At 36.0% G+C, this 18,798-nt stretch overlaps 1 protein-coding gene across 1 annotated transcript in view; it reads right to left on the bottom strand.

Annotated features, from left to right (window-relative positions):
• Positions 1-249: 249 nt before the first annotated feature.
• The window catches only part of LOC128692942 (polyamine-transporting ATPase 13A3), a 147,326-nt gene continuing 128,777 nt past the window's right edge, over positions 250-18,798 (bottom strand). Inside the window, exons 16-18 of the mRNA XM_070104671.1 lie at positions 16,113-16,116; positions 3,788-4,007; positions 250-3,064 (exon numbers count right to left, since the gene is read on the bottom strand). Of these exons, the coding sequence (XP_069960772.1) occupies positions 1,989-3,064; positions 3,788-4,007; positions 16,113-16,116 (1,300 nt within the window). The 3' untranslated portion in view covers positions 250-1,988. The remainder of the gene's footprint in view (positions 3,065-3,787; positions 4,008-16,112; positions 16,117-18,798) is intronic.

Here is an 18,798-nt window from a genome sequence, read left to right as displayed (position 1 = left end):
TGTGAATCATCCACAGTGTTGGGATAAGATGGTTGCCTACTACTATGCAGAATAATTTAATCCTACATACATGATGTCTTCTTTACACAACATTAAGTCTGCAATTTTGTGGAAGCTCAGCTTGCAAGTCACTCAGCTTCCACAGTCCAAGGTAACTCTTTTTTTACATCATTTTACTGTAAACATAAGAAATTGCATTCAGTGACTTAACACAACAGGTAAAGTTAAGTCCTAACAATAACACAAAAATTACTTCATCACTTAATTTATTTTTTTAATCAAACATTATTACATCTATACATCACATCTACCTCTTTTTGCCTCTCGAATTCTCTTGAGTAAATATAAAATATAATCTTTCTTTTCAGTACAAAATGTACTCTTTCTGGACGTAATGTGAGAAACAACTTATATAAATATTTCTTCAGTAAATGCTTTTCTTAATGAAATATTTAAATGGGGGTACAACCAAAATCATGAAGAAACTGTGTAATCCATTGCATAATAAAATATACCTGATTGGTAGTTTTGTTTTATGTGTTAGTATGATTCCCTGAGTCTTGTATTCATCCTGCACTGAATGACCAATACGGGTTTACAACTTTTATGTGAATGTAATAATGTAATTATTCATCATACATGATACACCTCAGAATTCATTGCATTTTAGCAAAAATATAAAGTTTTTATTATTATACGCTGTTCAGAAATTAATGAAAATTTTACACAGTCCTACAAACATCTGTGCATAATACAGAGTCTGAAACTATTACATGAATAGTTTATACATCACATAAGATAATGCATTTTAATACTCTCATGATATAACTTTGGTTGCTATACCTGAAATTTCAATCAAAATTATTTTAGTAGGATAGTTGAACCATTAATTAACACAAACTATTCATGATGCACTATAACACTAATTAAACTGAGCTAAACAAATTTATTCCCAATCCTTATTAATAAACAATGAACATGTATAAACTTGTTTGGAATAATTCATACTATTATATTATTGTGAACAGATTTACAATATACATTTTTTAATAAGTAACCAAAGTAGAAAACAAAATATGATGCAGAATTTCAGTCATTAAAATCATGATGTACAATAAGTATTACAATTACCAGTATTTCAAGCTGTAGATAAGGCCAGTTTGAGTCCATCACTGGATGTGTCTACTGACATGTAACATCTACAACAAAACACGAGGGTGCAGTGGAATCACCTTCTTACTTTTGACTCGATTTTTTTTTAAGAAGTTATTGCATCCTAGTTCAGATAGAAGTAATATTTTACAAATCTGTTATGATGGAGTACGATTTTAAAGACTGCATTAAGGCATCAAACTTATTAGCCTTCAATATTTAGTTACAGAGGGACCCAAGAATTAGACATGTTACGGGTAATTTACACATATCCACAAGCAAAATATTACAGTTTCCAAATTGTGTCCAGATCATTATTTACCCGAGTACTCTCGGGATATATTTATGAAGGTGTTACATTTAATAAATACCTTTTTACATACATGGATAAAACTAAATTAACATCCATTGGTCTCTCTCAAATTTAAAGGAATATTAAAGGTGAGGCATTTTTGTCATGGTATTTACAAAACCACTCAAAGAAGTCAACTACAAACAATCAATGTATTTTGTCAGTGAAATACAACCCTCTGGAAGTGGAAAGCTCAAAAAAATATTTAATAGTAAATGTTTTAAAATATTTAGAAAACTGTATGTATTTAAATATCATCTTCAAAAAAGGTCCCTTAAAGATTAAATAAAATTGCCTACCATTGCTCCTGTGCACTATGACCACTTGCAGGGTTAGGGATTACCAATGAATAAAAAATGCATTAAAAATTTTAAATAATTATAACAGTAATAAAAATAATTATTATTTTAAAATTTAAACATATTCATAACCATACAATGCAGAACACAAATGAAAAATACCAACTGAAAGAATTTAGTGAATCTCATAAAGAAGACTGAAACTGTGTGACAGTCGTAACAGCTCCAGGAGCATGTCCATTGGCTTCAACTTTTTTTATTGTCTCTCCCAGCTTCCGTGCATCAAGCATCAATTCCTTTTTTTCCCCTCCAGACAGATCAGCATCAGTTGATAAGGGTGGCCAGGTTTTATCATGTTTTAAGTCTTGTTCAATTGCTAGATACTTCTTCTTGGACTTATAAACATCATGGAATTTATTTTTGCATTTCCGATAACATAAGTAGTCGATTATTATGTATTCAATGAAGACTGCTAGTGCAGAATACAGTAATGAATATAAGATCATCTGCCATCTAAAAAAATCTGCCTGTTGATCACCTGCTGGAGGTAATACTAACTCAAACTGGTCAATAATGAATTGAGGAGGAGCAACTGTTAGAACCACACTGCATACAGTCATTACCAGGATAGATCCTGATAACAAGTAATTGGAATAGACATGCTGGCGGAAAGGTGGACCACGGGAGAACACTAATGCAAGCATAATATACTGAAATTGAGATACTGAGAAGACTGCATAATTTTCATGGCCAGCAAATATTTCGTCTGATGTTGTAGCATTGAAGGGTACATACCATGGCTGCTCCTGAACATAAAAGAAGCAAAATGTTTGGAAGCCAATTACTGCTAACATGTGAACCACAATTGATGCTATGGGTGCTACCGAGAGGAGAGATGCTGGAGGAGAGTATGATGCAAGTGGACCCTTGTAGGAATCAGTGCGGCCAAAAAAAATGGCAAATACAGTGATGAGAAAGAGATCAATCCATAGGAACTGAAGATCAGTAAGGTTGCTATCAATTGAGTAGAGAATCATAATAGATACAAACTGAGTAAGTGAATATGCTGCCATGTATTTAAATATTCCAAAACTGGTAACAAGAGCACAGCGTCCTTCTCTGATGAGGGTGGGAACACAAGCAATGTTGGCATTAGCAGAAGTGAAGGGAGAGGCTACAGATGCTTCAGCCTCGGAGAGTGAAATTCCTGCATGTGCAGCTTTGAGGGCACCACAGTCATTAGCTCCATCACCACACATTCCTGAAATTATGAAAATATCTTTACACATCTAGAATCTATGAAAAAATCATCTCTTAAAGGACTCTTAATTTAGGAAACTGGAGCACCCCACTTGATGGCCTCCCATTCCTCAAACACTGTATGACCTTATGGGCTTTGTGCTTCCCCATGAATATAATATTAATCACCCCATTTTTAAAATTTACAAAGAATCACCACAATAACATTGATCACTATAACTATTAAGAGGAAACAACAGGGCCACAATACTAAAATTTACAAATAATCATCATACATTACAACTGACAAAGAATCTTAATACATGCCTAAAAGTATCATAATTTATGAAGGATCACCATACTCATTCTTCTAATTTATAATCACCTCATATTTCTTAAACTCTTAAGTTTTCAAATGTTCCTGAAATTTAAAAAAACTTGCAACATATACCTAAAATTTAGGCAGTTTTTAAAGTGTGAGTGAACATTATGATCTATATACTGTAACATCAAGTTTTGATTTTTTGTTTTTCTTAATTTTCAAAGCTGTCCTGACCTACACAATTACAACCACTTCACACTTACTGTACATCTTGATCATCCATTAAATTTGGCTATATCTTATCAATTCATTTTTTTTTTAACCCTCCAAGTCCTCCTCTTGTGTATTGAACAAGCTAATAAATTAGAAAGTACTAAAAATAAAATGGTCTTAAATGAGGATGCAAAAAAATTTTGAACTTACCAACATAATATCCAAGAGACTGAAGTTCTAATACAAGTTGTTGCTTCTGGTCAGGACTCATTCGTGCAAAAATAGCTCCTCGAACTACCAACTTCTGCAGCTTGTCTGCGAAATATTCGTGCACCACCCCCCAGGATTTGCCTTCTATAGCAAAACAGTATGAATCATTTGCATCATCATCTATGTTTATGCCAACCCCAGCATCCACATGTCTCATTACCTTGGAGAGAAGAAAAAATTATATATTTTTATATTACAAAAAATTTAGACAAAAAAAAAATTTAAAAAAAGGCCTACAAAAACAGTGCATGCATGAATGCCCACTTATAAGAAGCCACTACTTCCCCAGGAGTTGCACTCCTGTCTGGTAAACATTGGGAAGATGCTGTACTACTGACCCAATATATTTGAAAAACAATTAACACTACAGTATTTCAAATGATTCACTGAAATGACAAAGCATTCAGGGTCATTAATGTGATGATTTCAGCCTTTAAATGTGTTCGTACCTTGTAAAACTAATGCATGAACTATCAAGCCTTTGTTGAAACTTTTGGGGAAAATAAAAAAGGAAACTCTTTTGCTCTATATCCTTCACAGGAAACAGAGGTGTCTTGAAGTTGCTCAAGAGCTCTTGATCTGAGGTAGTTACAAGCAAAACTGCACTACCCAACGTAGCACCCAGAATGACCAAAGATTACCAACAGTGAAACCTACAAATCGAAAATAATAGAGATCAAAGGAAGACTGCCCACAAACCGAAAGCAACACCCCGCTGCCAGCCGAACAACGTAACCCTAAGCTTTGTATAACTACAACTTCTTCTTAACTACAACAATTCCTGTAGTATTATGAGGCGCAATCTAAGAGGAAACAGCACCAAGGCCAGCAAGAAAACACCGAAAAATCAACTATTCAACAAGTGTAGCCAGGAGGACGCCGGCCCAGCAACCACCCCACTCACCACCGCTCAAGGCGACACCACAACAATAACAACAAACATGGCTGCCACCAGCCCATCCTCCCCTCTCTTCCCCGGATTCAACCTACCAAGTAGTCTCTCAGGTATGACCAACGATCCAGATACCCTAAAAACATGCATCTCCAACTTAGTTATTGAAAATATGAATCTTCGAGAGACGCTAACAAAACAAGACACCAGGATGACACAACTCGAGAACAAAATCCTCAGTCTTGAACAAAAGTTATCAACACCAGGAATGACTAACTGTGACAAGACCATCCAAACAGTCATAGATAGCCATACCCAACAAATAATATCTCTTAATACAAAGGTTGAAGAAGCAGTAAAAGAATGGAAGAACAACTTAGATAACCAGTTCAGTGACTACTTTGCTCTCCAAGAAGATAAAACTGAGCAAGATAAACTATCGGACGCAGTAATAGTTAACAGTCCACTTTTTCCCAGTGATATGAACCAAACAAACAGTAAAGAAATTACTCTGCAGATCATAAAGGACCAAACAAGTGTTATTGTACCAGAGTCAGAAATAAAAGAAGCCAGGTTACTAGGATCCCATGGTAGAAAAAGTGTTATGCTTAGATTCCACTCACATGACAGGAAAAAAGACTTAATTATTGCATCTATTAAAGTAAAGAAAGAGGTATACATAAACGAGTGTCTTACCAAAAAACGTCAGAACCTCCTGTATAGTCAGAAAACTTAAGCGGGAGAATAATGACACAATACACCAATGCTTCACACGAGATGGGAAAATTCTTGTTAGGAAAACAAATGTAGGTCAACTGTACACAATAACGAACGAGAATGATCTATCACGATTTCTCAGGGATACTAATCTTACAGAGAATAACTAAACAATGTCCAACCTAAAAGCCTACGTAGTGTAGTGTATGTTTTGCTCCATTATTGTTCAAATTTCATTGTACAATCTCTTAGTAATTAAATAATCAACTACCTCATTTTGTGATTTTACTAGTAAGCATAAGTCACCTTATGTAATTTTCTTATTTACTATTGTTTGCTTAAACATTAGCTGAATTGATACTTTCTCTGTCCATATTACTACCTCATATTTTTTTAAATACTATCAATTGATATTACTTACTAAAATTAATAATTATCATTTTTACTATAATTTCAATTTACTCTTAACATTTTTGACATTTAATAACCATTACTTGTCTAATTACCTTTACCTGTTTTAATACCACATTTACTATCTTAGAGTACTCTTAATTACCTTGTACTGCCATATAACCTCTAGTATAACTACCAGTGCAATATTGAATGAAATAAACATTACTTTTTCACTTTTTTGTAATCATTATTACTTACTAAAATTTTATTAAACACCATATTTACTACCAGTCAATTTTACTTTTGTACATTAAACATTATTTTATACTTCCCATAACATTTTGTTGCCAAATTTTCAAGTTTGTATATTCAACTCCAACCTTTATATTATCCTTTGTACCTGTGTACCTGTCTACCATCTTACTATCATATTATAACCAAGACATTACCCTTGTTATTTTTTACTATTATTCTTTTGGTACTTTAATTGTGAATTATATTTTGTCAATTTAAATCTAGTTATACTCCTGATCTTGTCAACAACCTATACCAGACTCTAGTGCAATTGCAAGTACCATTTCAATTTGTATTTTTATATTATAAGTTTATATTATAATTCCTACTCTAAGATTGTTTTCATATCTTAGTGACTATATTGTGTGTGCAATTAGTGTATATTTCAATTATATTATTGTTCAAGGCCCTTAACTATCTTTTGCTAACTAGTACCAACTACCTCATATATTTTTTTTTTTCTACTTTTTTTTATTCTTTTGCTACCTTAACTTGTATATTTTATCTTGTCAATTTAAATCTAGTTATACTCTAATTCTTGTAAACAACTTATATAACACCTTAGTGCAATTACAATTGAGAGTCTTGTGCCTTTTTTATATTATTAGATTAAACTCAGTTGTACTATAGTCAATACCAAATTCATTATATTAGACCATATTGCAATTACTAGTGAGAGACTGGTGCTATTTTTAATTTGTATTGTTATATTATTAGATTAAATCTAGTTGTACTATAGCTCATTCTAGCTCAAAACATAGACTCCACAAAAGTCATTATATTAGACCTTAGTGCAATTATTTGATTACCACTTTATTGTTCACCACAACTTATATTAGTCCCTTTTATATTCTTTAACCCTTTGACTGTCGCAACCCCCAATCCTGAGGTGTCTCCTGGTGTCGCAAAATTTAAAAAAAAAAAAAAATTATTTTTTCTTATGAAATGATAGAGAATCTTTTCCCGATTGTAATGACACCAAAAAAACGAAATTTGATGGAAAACTGACGGAATTATGCTCTCGCGAAGTTAGCGACCTCGGCGCTGTTTACAAATCGGCGATTTCGCCCACTTTGAGCCCTATTTTCGGCTAATTCCATTGTTCCAGTCGCCCAAACTCATAGCTATTTCTTTAGAACTCCATTTTTTCTATCGATTGAGTACAAGAAACTGCCCATTTACCGATTTCAACTACCTAATAATGTGGTCAGAAATTTGCAATTTGGCCAATTTCACGAAAACTAAAAAATATGACAATTTCAAAATAAGGTCCAGAATGAACAATGCAGACATTCCTGGCTCTAAAATAACATTTTCTTTGTTCATCAGTCATGTCTCCAGGCCCCTCTGATATTACTCTTGCTTTCTATTTTGAATTTTTATTCAAACAAAAAATAGAAGACTTACTATTATGCAGACTACTGCAATACTGTAATAATTGTATAAATAACATCAACCCATTCATGACTGCATATTAGAATGGCTAGTTGGACATTTATTGGACAATGGCATCATTTGTTTACTTTTGAACATTGGCAAAAATCAAACATTTCCCCTACTTTGAGCTCCATTTCTAGGTTCTTTTTATAGTAAAATCAATCAAAATCACCTCTATTTCTATAATATGTTTTCCATTCTATCAAATGAGACCAAGAAAACGAGAATACAACCATAAATACTATACGAAAATAGACCACAAAGTCGGCATTTTAATTAAAAAAAACGGTCGGAGTTTTTTTTTTCTCATTATGCACTGCGTGCTCCAGGATTTTTTTTATATGGTGCACACTGACCACACAGACCCATTCTCTCACATGTGGGCCTACCAGCTTTCTCCTGCTTGATTTGAAGCCGCTAGAATTTGAGTATATATACGTCAAACACACGGTATATATACCCGCGACAGTCGTAAGACGTATATATACGTCAAAGGGTTAAAGTTATTATTGTTACTATAGTTATTCTACCTTTAAAGTACTACCTACTATCATATTCCCAAGCTCCATTATTTGATCATCACTTTATTTGTTCACCACAAATTATTTTAGTCCCTTTTATATTGTCTCCTTTATTTTAGCTTTAAAAAACTACCTTAGCTCATTATTTTTACATTTGTTAAATAATTCAGGTGCTATTTTTTTAGCTTTAGAATATTTACTTTGTTTTATACTTAATTCTAACTATAGATTCACTACAAATCTTATGATTACAAGCATTGATCCTGATACCAACCTCTTATTTAATGACTTAAATGATTCAAACAGTTACTGTAATTACTACACAGCAGAACAATCAAAGGCACTTCTCAGAGCCAACAACAACATAACTATCTTTAACTACAATATCAGATCTTTAAGCAAGCATTACGATGACCTCATAGCATTACTAAATTCCTTGCATGCCAATATGTCCATCATTACACTAACTGAAACCTGGCTAAAGCCTGATACTACAGATGTCTATGCCATTCCTGGTTACACAGCCATACACAACTGTAGGCCAGACCAACAAGGGGGTGGCACAGCTATATACTACTCAGACCAACTAGAATGTATCACTAATACTTGCACAAGGGATGAACATGGGGAATATATAATAGCTAAATTCAAATCCAAATACCTACAAAAACCTCTCACAGTGATAAACATCTACAGAGTTCCACAATCAAACATTAGCCAATTTAGTCAAAACCTAGGAAGTATGATAACTGATGCACGCATGAACAAAGATCACTTACTACTCTCAGGTGACTTCAATATAAATCTCCTGCAAGACCAGGACCCACACGTTACTGAATTCACAAACACAATGAGTAACTGCATGTTGCTACCAACAGTAACAAAACCTACAAGAGTTACAGAGACTAGTGTTTCCCTACTTGACCACATCTGGACCAACACCATATCCCCTTTAAAATCAGGCATAATTACAGATAATACCACAGACCACTACCCTACTTTCCTCATAACAACTCTTGGTAAAATACCCCAAGACACTACTAAAGTCACCTTCAGACTTCACAATGAGGCAGCCATTAATAACTTCACAACAGCAGTAACAAACATTGACTGGCACACTGAGCTAGAAATCTATACAGATATTGACGAATGTTTTAATAATTTTCTAAAAAAGACCCAATACCTCTATAACAAGCACTGCCCTAAAAAAACTAAACAGATGACAGCTAAGAGACTGAACAGTCCCTGGCTAACACCCAGCATTCTCAAATCCATAAATACAAAACACCGATATGAAAAACAGTACAGAATGGGTCACATAACCAGAGACCAAACAAAACGTTACTCGTCAATCCTAACCAGCCTGATAAGAAGGGCAAAAAAATTGTATTATGAGAACAGATTATCCAACTTACGAGGTGATATAAAAAAGACCTGGAAAACCCTATCAGAAATTCTGGGAACAAAAAAGATATCACGAAATAGCGAAATAAAATTAGCAAAATCAGATGAACCCCAACTCCCACCAACAGAAACAGCAAACAGACTCAATGATTTCTTCTCCACTATAGGACAAAACCTTGCCAATAAAATCCCAAGCTCAGATACCCCACCAAATGACTACCTCACTGGCAACTACCCGAACACACTGTTCCTAGCTCCGACTAACCCATACGAAGTCTCCCTTATTATCAACGCACTAAAAAACAAGGCAGGAGATTTAAATACCTTACCACCCTTTATATACAAAAAAGTGTCACAAGTACTATCACCAATCATTGCAACACTCTTTAACAAATCCATTGAATCCTCCACCTTCCCTACAGTTCTCAAAATAGCAAGGGTCACCCCGATCCATAAAGGAGGAGACCAAACAGAGTTGAATAACTATAGGCCAATATCCAATTTACACCCTCTCTCAAAAATCTTCGAAAAATTAATTCATAAACGAATCTACTCCTACCTCATCTCCCAAAACATTCTCAACCCCTGCCAATTTGGATTCAGGCCTAATAAAAATACTAATGATGCTATTATACACATGCTAGAACATATATACACTGCAATAGAGAAAAAAGAAGTCCCACTGGGGATCTTCATTGACTTACGTAAAGCTTTTGATACAGTTGACCATGACTTGCTCCACGTAAAATTGTCACACTATGGTATTAGAGGGCACTCCCTCAACTACCTCAAGTCATACCTCAGCAACAGAAGCCAATATGTGTACGCAAATGGGGCAAGCTCTTCCGCACAACCAATTACAGTTGGTGTCCCACAGGGAAGTGTCCTTGGCCCTCTTCTCTTTCTCCTATACATAAATGACCTACCAAATGCTTCGCAATTACTCAAACCCACACTTTTTGCAGATGACACTACATACGTCTTCTCTCACCCGAGCCCAGTCACGCTAGCCAATACTGTAAACACCGAATTACAGAAAATATCTACCTGGATGAGGACTAACAAACTTACACTAAACATTGACAAAACCTACTTCATTCAGTTTGGTAACAGAGCTACAGATGTACCTCTTAACATAACGATAAACGGATCACCTATCACAAAGCTAACAGAGGGAAAATTCTTAGGAATCCACCTTGATAATAGACTCAAATTTCATACACATATACAACAAATTTCTAAGAAAATTTCCAAGACTGTAGGCATACTATCGAAGATACGGTACTATGTTCCACAGTCAGCCCTCCTGGCCCTTTATCACTCTCTTATTTACCCCTATCTCACCTATGGAATTTGTGCATGGGGCTCAACAACAATTAACCATCTCAGACCACTAATTACCCAACAAAAGGCTGCAGTTAGAATGATAACAAATTCTCACTACAGGCAGCACACTCCACCAATATTCAAAACACTCAACCTACTCACCATACAAAACATCCATACTTATTACTGCACCTATTACATACATAGAACACTTAACTCTGATATTAACCCTCCCCTCAAACATCTCCTTGCCAACCTCAACAGAACACATGACCATAACACAAGGCACAGATCACTCTTTGATGTTCCTCGTGTCCATCTCACGCTATGCAAAAACTCAATGCACATAAAAGGCCCTAAAATCTGGAATTCATTACCTGTAAATATAAAAGAAACACTACCTGTTTATAAATTCAAGTCTCTTCTCAAAGATCACTTACTCACTCAAAACCAAATAAATACTGAATAACTGAACCTTATAAATTGTATATCCTAAATGTTACTCACAATTATATCACACAAATGTTAAACCTAGGACCCAATCTAACTTTGTTATTTTTTTAAATACACTACCTAACAGAATACTCCATTCGACTGAATGTACAGCAATGCATGCAACCATATGACCTGTCTTTGTAATACTCATTTGTGCTTTATAGTTATCTGTTTACAATAATGTTTTATCACTGATTTCATCATTGCTTAGTTAATCTTAAGTTAATTTTAAGCCAGCCCGTAATGCTATGCATATAAGTGGCTTTGGCATGCTGCTCTTACCTGTATTTTTTTGTACCTCTGTATGTATGCTAAAATTACTAAATAAATAAATAAATAAATAAATTGGTAGACAGCAACCACCCAGGGAGGTACTACCGTCCTGCCAAGTGAGTGTAAAACGAAAGCCTGTAATTGTTTTACATGATGGTAGGATTCCTGGTGTCTTTTTTTCTGTCTCATAAACATGCAAGATTTCAGGTACGTCTTGCTACTTCTACTTACACTTAGGTCACACTACACATACATGTACACGTTTATTTATACACACTCATCTGAGTTTTCTTTGATTTTATCTTAATAGTTCTTGTTCTTATTACTTTTCCTTTTATATCCATGGGGAAGTGGAATAAGAATCTTTCCTCCGTAAGCCATGCGTGTTGTAAAAGTCAACTAAAATGCCGGGAACAATGGGCTAGTAACCCCTTTTCCTGTAATAATTACTAAAAAGAATAAGAAAATTGTCAAAGTGGGAAGTCTGAATGTGCGTGGATGTTGTGCAAATGATAAGAAAGAGATGATTGTGGATGTTATGAATGAGAAGAAGCTGGATGTCCTGGCTTTAAGTGAAACAAAGCTGAAGGGGGTGGGAGAGTTTCAGTGGAGAGGAATAAATGGGATTAGGTCAGGGGTTTCAAATAGAGTTAGAGCTAAAGAAGGAGTAGCAATAATGTTGAAGGATAAGTTATGGCAGGAAAAGAGGGACTATAAATGTATTAATTCAAGGATTATGTGGAGTAAAATAAAGGTTGGATGTGAAAAGTGGGTTATAGTAAGCGTATATGCACCTGGAGAAGAGAGAAGTGTAGAGGAGAGAGAGAGAGATTTTGGGAAATGTTGAGTGATTGAGTGGAGAGTTTTGAACCAAGTGTGAGAGTAATTGTGGTTGGGATTTCAATGCTAAAGTGGGTAAAAATGTTGTGGAGAGAGTAGTAGGAAAATTTGGGGTGCCAGGGGTAAATGAAAATGGGAAGCCTTTAATTGAGCTATGTGTAGAAAGAGATTTGGTAATAAGTAATGCATATTGTATGAAAAAGAGGATAAATAAGTTTACAAGGTATGATATAGCACGTCATGTAAGTAGTTTGTTAGATTATGTATTGGTGGATAAAAGGTTGATGGGTAGGCTCCAGGATGTACACGTTTATAGAGGGGCAACTGATATATCGGATCATTATTTAGTTGTAGCTACAGTTAGAGTAAGAGGTAGATGGGAAAAGAGGAAAATGGCAACAACAAGTAAGAGGGAGGTGAAAGTGTATAAACTAAGGGAGGAGGAAGTTCGGGTGAGATATAAGCAACTATTGGCAGAAAGGTGGGCTGGTGCAAGTATGAGTAGTGGGGGGGGGGAGGGGTTGAAGAGGGTCGGAATAGTTTTAAAAATGCAGTATTAGAATGTGGGGCAGAAGTTTGTGGTTATAGGAGGGTGGGTGCAGGAGGAAAGAGGAGTGATTGGTGGAATGATGAAGTAAAGGGTGTGATAAAAGAGAAAAAGTTAGCTTATGAGAGGTTTTTACAAAGCAGAAGTGTTATAAGAAGAGTAGAGTATATGGAGAGTAAAAGAAAGGTGAAGAGAGTGGTGAGAGAGTGCAAAAGGAGAGCAGATGATAGAGTGGGAGAGGCACTGTCAAGAAATTTTAATGAAAATAAGAAAAAAATTTGGAGTGAGTTAAACAAGTTAAGAAAGCCTAGGGAACAAATGGATTTGTCAGTTAAAAACAGAGTAGGGGAGTTAGTAGATGGGGAGATGGAGGTTTTGGGTAGATGGCGAGAATATTTTGAGGAACTTTTAAATGTCGACGAAGAAAGGGAGGCGGTAATTTCATGCACTGGCCAGGGAGGTATACCATCTTTTAGGAGTGAAGAAGAACAGGATGTGAGTGTGGGGGAGGTGCGTGAGGCATTACGTAGAATGAAAGGGGGTAAAGCAGCTGGAACTGACGGGATCATGACAGAAATGTTAAAAGCAGGGGGGATATAGTGTTGGAGTGGTTGGTATTTTTGTTTAATAAATGTATGAAAGAGGGGAAGGTACCTAGGGATTGGCAGAGAGCATGTATAGTCCCTTTATATAAAGGGAAGGGGGACAAAAGAGATTGTAAAAATTATAGAGGAATAAGTTTGTGTGATGTCACCGTGGTTGTTTAATATATTTATAGATGGGGTTGTAAGAGAAGTAAATGCGAGGGTCTTGGCAAGAGGCGTGGAGTTAAAAGATAAAGAATCACACACAAAGTGGGAGTTGTCACAGTTGCTCTTTGCTGATGACACTGTGCTCTTGGGAGATTCTGAAGAGAAGTTGCAGAGATTGGTGGATGAATTTGGTAGGGTGTGCAAAAGAAGAAAATTAAAAGTGAATACAGGAAAGAGTAAGGTTATGAGGATAACAAAAAGATTAGGTGATGAAAGATTGGATATCAGATTGGAGGGAGAGAGTATGGAGGAGGTGAATGTATTCAGATATTTGGGAGTGGACGTGTCAGCGGATGGGTCTATGAAAGATGAGGTGAATCATAGAATTGATGAGGGGAAAAGGGTGAGTGGTGCACTTAGGAGTCTGTGGAGACAAAGAACTTTGTCCTTGGAGGCAAAGAGGGGAATGTATGAGAGTATAGTTTTACCAACGCTCTTATATGGGTGTGAAGCATGGGTGATGAATGTTGCAGCGAGGAGAAGGCTGGAGGCAGTGGAGATGTCATGTCTGAGGGCAATGTGTGGTGTGAATATAATGCAGAGAATTCGTAGTTTGGAAGTTAGGAGGAGGTGCGGGATTACCAAAACTGTTGTCCAGAGGGCTGAGGAAGGGTTGTTGAGGTGGTTCGGACATGTAGAGAGAATGGAGCGAAACAGAATGACTTCAAGAGTGTATCAGTCTGTAGTGGAAGGAAGGCGGGGTAGGGGTCGGCCTAGGAAAGGTTGGAGGGAGGGGGTAAAGGAGGTTTTGTGTGCGAGGGGCTTGGACTTCCAGCAGGCATGCGTGAGCGTGTTTGATAGGAGTGAATGGAGACAAATGGTTTTTAATACTTGACGTGCTGTTGGAGTGTGAGCAAAGTAACATTTATGAAGGGGTTCAGGGAAACCGGCAGGCCGGACTTGAGTCCTGGAGATGGGAAGTACAGTGCCTGCACTCTGAAGGAGGGGTGTTAATGTTGCAGTTTAAAAACTGTAGTGTAAAGCACCCTTCTGGCAAGACAGTGATGGAGTGAATGATGGTGAAAGTTTTTCTTTTTCGGGCCACCCTGCCTTGGTGGGAATCGGCCAGTGTGATAATAAAAATAAAAAAACCCAGGAAAAGTGTATGGTAGGGTTATTATTGAAAGAATTGGAGGCAACACAGAATGTAGGATTGCGGAGAGCAAGGAGGTTTTAGAGTGGGTAGGGGATGTGTACATCAAGTGTTTACATTGAAGCATATATGTGAACAGTATTTAGATAAAGGTAGGGAAGTTTTTATTGCATTTATGGATTTAGAAAAGGCATATGATAGAGTGGATAGGGGAGCAATGTGGCAGATGTTGCAAGTATATGGAATAGGTGGTAAGTTACTAAATGCTGTAAAGAGTTTTTATGAGGATAGTGAGGCTCAGGTTAGGGTGTGTAGAAGAGAGGGAGACTACTTCCCAGTAAAAGTAGGTCTTAGACAGGGATGTGTAATGTCACCATGGTTGTTTAATATATTTATAGATGGGGTTGTAAAAGAAGTAAATGCTAGGGTGTTCAGGAGAGGGGTGGGATTAAATTATGGGGAATTAAATACAAAATGGGAATTGACACAGTTACTTTTTGCTGATGATACTGTGCTTATGGGAGATTCTAAAGAAAAATTGCAAAGGTTAGTGGATGAGTTTGGGAGTGTGTGTAAAGGTAGAAAGTTGAAAGTGAACATAGAAAAGAGTAAGGTGATGAGGGTATCAAATGATTTAGATAAAGAAAAATTGGATATCAAATTGGGGAGGAGGAGTATGGAAGAAGTGAATGTTTTCAGATATTTGGGAGTTGACGTGTCAGCGGATGGATTTATGAAGGATGAGATTAATCATAGAATTGATGAAGGAAAAAAGGTGAGTGGTGCATTGAGGTATATGTGGAGACAAAAAATGTTATCTGTGGAGGCAAAGAAGGGAATGTATGAAAGTATAGTAGTATCAACACTCTTATATGGGTACCTTTCTCATAACTAGTCTGGGCAAACTACCACAAGACATTACTAAAGTAACCTTCAGACTACATAACGAGACAGCAGTTAACTTTATAGCAGCTATGAATAACATCAATTGGCAAACTGAGCTTGAAACATATACAGATATGAATGAATATAAATAATTTTCTAAAAAAAAGTCCAATGCCTCTATAACAGACATTGCCCCAGAAAAACTAAGCAGATCACAGCAAAGAGACTGAACACCAAGCATCCTCAAATCCATTAACACAAAGCACAAATATGAAGAACAGTACAAATGGGTCAAATAACTAGAGAACAGTCGAAAAGTTACTCGTCAGCACTTACCAGCCTGATAAGGTCAAAAAAATTGTATTATGAAAATAGATTACATATCATCAAAGGTGATATGAAAAAAACCTGGAAAAAACTATCTGAAATTCTTGGAACTAAAGTTATCCAAAAACAAAACAATCAAACTAACAAAATCAGATGAACCCCTACTCACTCCAACCGAAACAGCAAACAGACTTAATGTTTTCTTCTCCACCATAGGAAAAAATCTAGCAAACAAAATACCAAGCTCAAACATCCGTCCATCAGACTACCTCATGGGTACCTACCCAAATACGCTATTCCTAGCTCCAACCAACCCCATAGAAGTTACACTCATCATAAACACCCTTAAAAACAAGGCAGGAGACATAAACAACTTGCCTGCTTTTATGTACAAAAAAGCTTCTCAAGTATTGTCACCAATTATTGCAACGCTCTTTAACAAATCCATTGAATCATCTACCTTCCCAACAATCCTCAAAATAGCGAGGGTCACTCCGATCCATAAAGGAGGTGACCAAGCTGACTTGAATAACTATAGACCAATATCTAACTTACCACTGCTCTCTAAAATCTTTGAAAAATTAATTCATAGACGGATCTATTCCTACCTCGTTTCACACAACATATTAAACCCTTGTCAGTTTGGATTCAGGAATAATAAAAGCACAAATGATGCTATCATACACATGCTAGAACTAATATATACCGCACTTGAAAAGAAAGAAGTCCCGCTGGGCATTTTCATTGATTTACGTAAAGCTTTCGATACAGTCGACCATGAACTGCTGTACTCCAAATTAATGCACTATGGTATCAGAGGCCACTCCCTCAACTACCTAAAGTCATACCTTAGTAACAGAACTCAATATGTGTATGCAAATGATGCAAACTCTTCCACCCAACCAATCACAGTAGGAGTCCCACAAGGAAGCGTCCTTGGACCACTCCTCTTTCTCATCTACATCAATGATCTACCGAATGCATCACAGCTACTCAAACCCATATTATTTGCAGATGACACTACATATGTCTTTTCCCACCCAAACACAGTCATACTAGCAAACACAGTCAATGCTGAATTACAGAAAATATCTGCCTGGATGATGACTAACAAACTTACCCTGAACACTGATAAAACCTATTTCATTCAGTTTGGAAACAAAGCTGCAAATGATCCAATTAACATAACGCTAAATGGATCATCAGTCACAAGACTCACAGAGGGAAAATTCCTAGGTATCCACCTTGACAGTAGCCTTAAGTTCCGGACACACATACAACAAATCACCAAGAAAATCTCCAAGACTGTAGGCATACTATCAAAGATAAGGTACTACGTTCCACAATCAGCTCTCCTGGCACTGTACCATTCACTCATATACCCTTATCTTACATATGGAATTTGTGCATGGGGATCAACAACATCCAATCACCTAAAACCCCTAATAACCCAGCAAAAGGCAGCAGTAAGAATGATAACAAATTCCCACTCCCGCCAGCATACTCCACCAATTTTCAAAAGTCTGAATCTGCTCACCATTAAGAACATCCATACTTATTCATGTGCCTACTACATACACAGAACAATACACGCAAATATAAACCCTCCACTCAAACTTCTCCTCACCAACCTAAACAGGACACATGACCACAACACAAGACACAGATCTCTTTTTGATATACCTCGTGTCCATATCACACTGTGTAAAAACTCTATGCACATAAAGGGCCCCAAAATATGGAATTCATTACCAGAAGATATTAAAGTAACCCAGTCTGAAAATCAATTTAAGACTCTTCTCAAAAGCCACTTAATCACCCTAGACTAAATGCTAAATACTCAGTACACACTTACTCACCTATGTACTCCCACATCATAACTGAAACAATCACATTGAACCTTTTATCCATTGTTGACAGGAATATAATTGAATCATTGTTTTCACAAAAAGCATTTTTGAATAGAAGAATTTATCTTTTGTCTTACACAAATTTTGATTCACTTATAATTAATAATCTACTGTACAACTATGAAATAATTACTATCCTACTGTACAACTATGATATACTCCTTAGTGTTAAGTAGACTGTAAGCCAATAATGTTAAGTTGGCCCATAATGCCTAGGCATAATAGAGGTTCTCTTTGCATTGCAATCCACTATTGTAAATACAAAATCTCAATGTACTGTTTGCAAAGACATAAAATAAATAAATAAATAAAAACGACTTGTTAAAAAAAAAAAAAAAATAATATACTCAAAAATTCCAGCGGCTTCAAATCAAGCAGGAGAAAGCTATTAGGCCCACATGTGAGAGAATGGGTCTGTGTGGTCAGTGTGCACCTTATAAAAAAAAATCCTGGAGCACGCAGTGCATAATGAGAAAAAAAAACTCAGACCTTTTTTTTTTAATTAAAATGCCGACTTTGTGGTCTACTTTCATATAGTATTTGTATTCTCGTTTTCTTGGTCTTAATTAATAGCATGGAAAACATATTATAGAAATAGAGGTGATTTTGATTGGTTTTACTATGAAAAGAACCTTGAAATGGAGCTCAAAGTAGGGGAATTGTTTGATTTTTGCCAATGCTCAAAAGTAAACAAGTGATGTCATTTTCCAATAAATGTCCAAGTAGCCATTCTGATATGCAGTCATGAATGGGTTGACATTATTTATATAATTATTACAATATTG

This window comes from Cherax quadricarinatus, chromosome 5, assembly GCF_038502225.1.
Source record: "Cherax quadricarinatus isolate ZL_2023a chromosome 5, ASM3850222v1, whole genome shotgun sequence".
Classification (NCBI taxonomy): domain Eukaryota; kingdom Metazoa; phylum Arthropoda; class Malacostraca; order Decapoda; family Parastacidae; genus Cherax; species Cherax quadricarinatus.
Note: the sequence above shows the minus strand (reverse complement) of the source record. Positions and strands in the feature narration are given on the sequence as shown.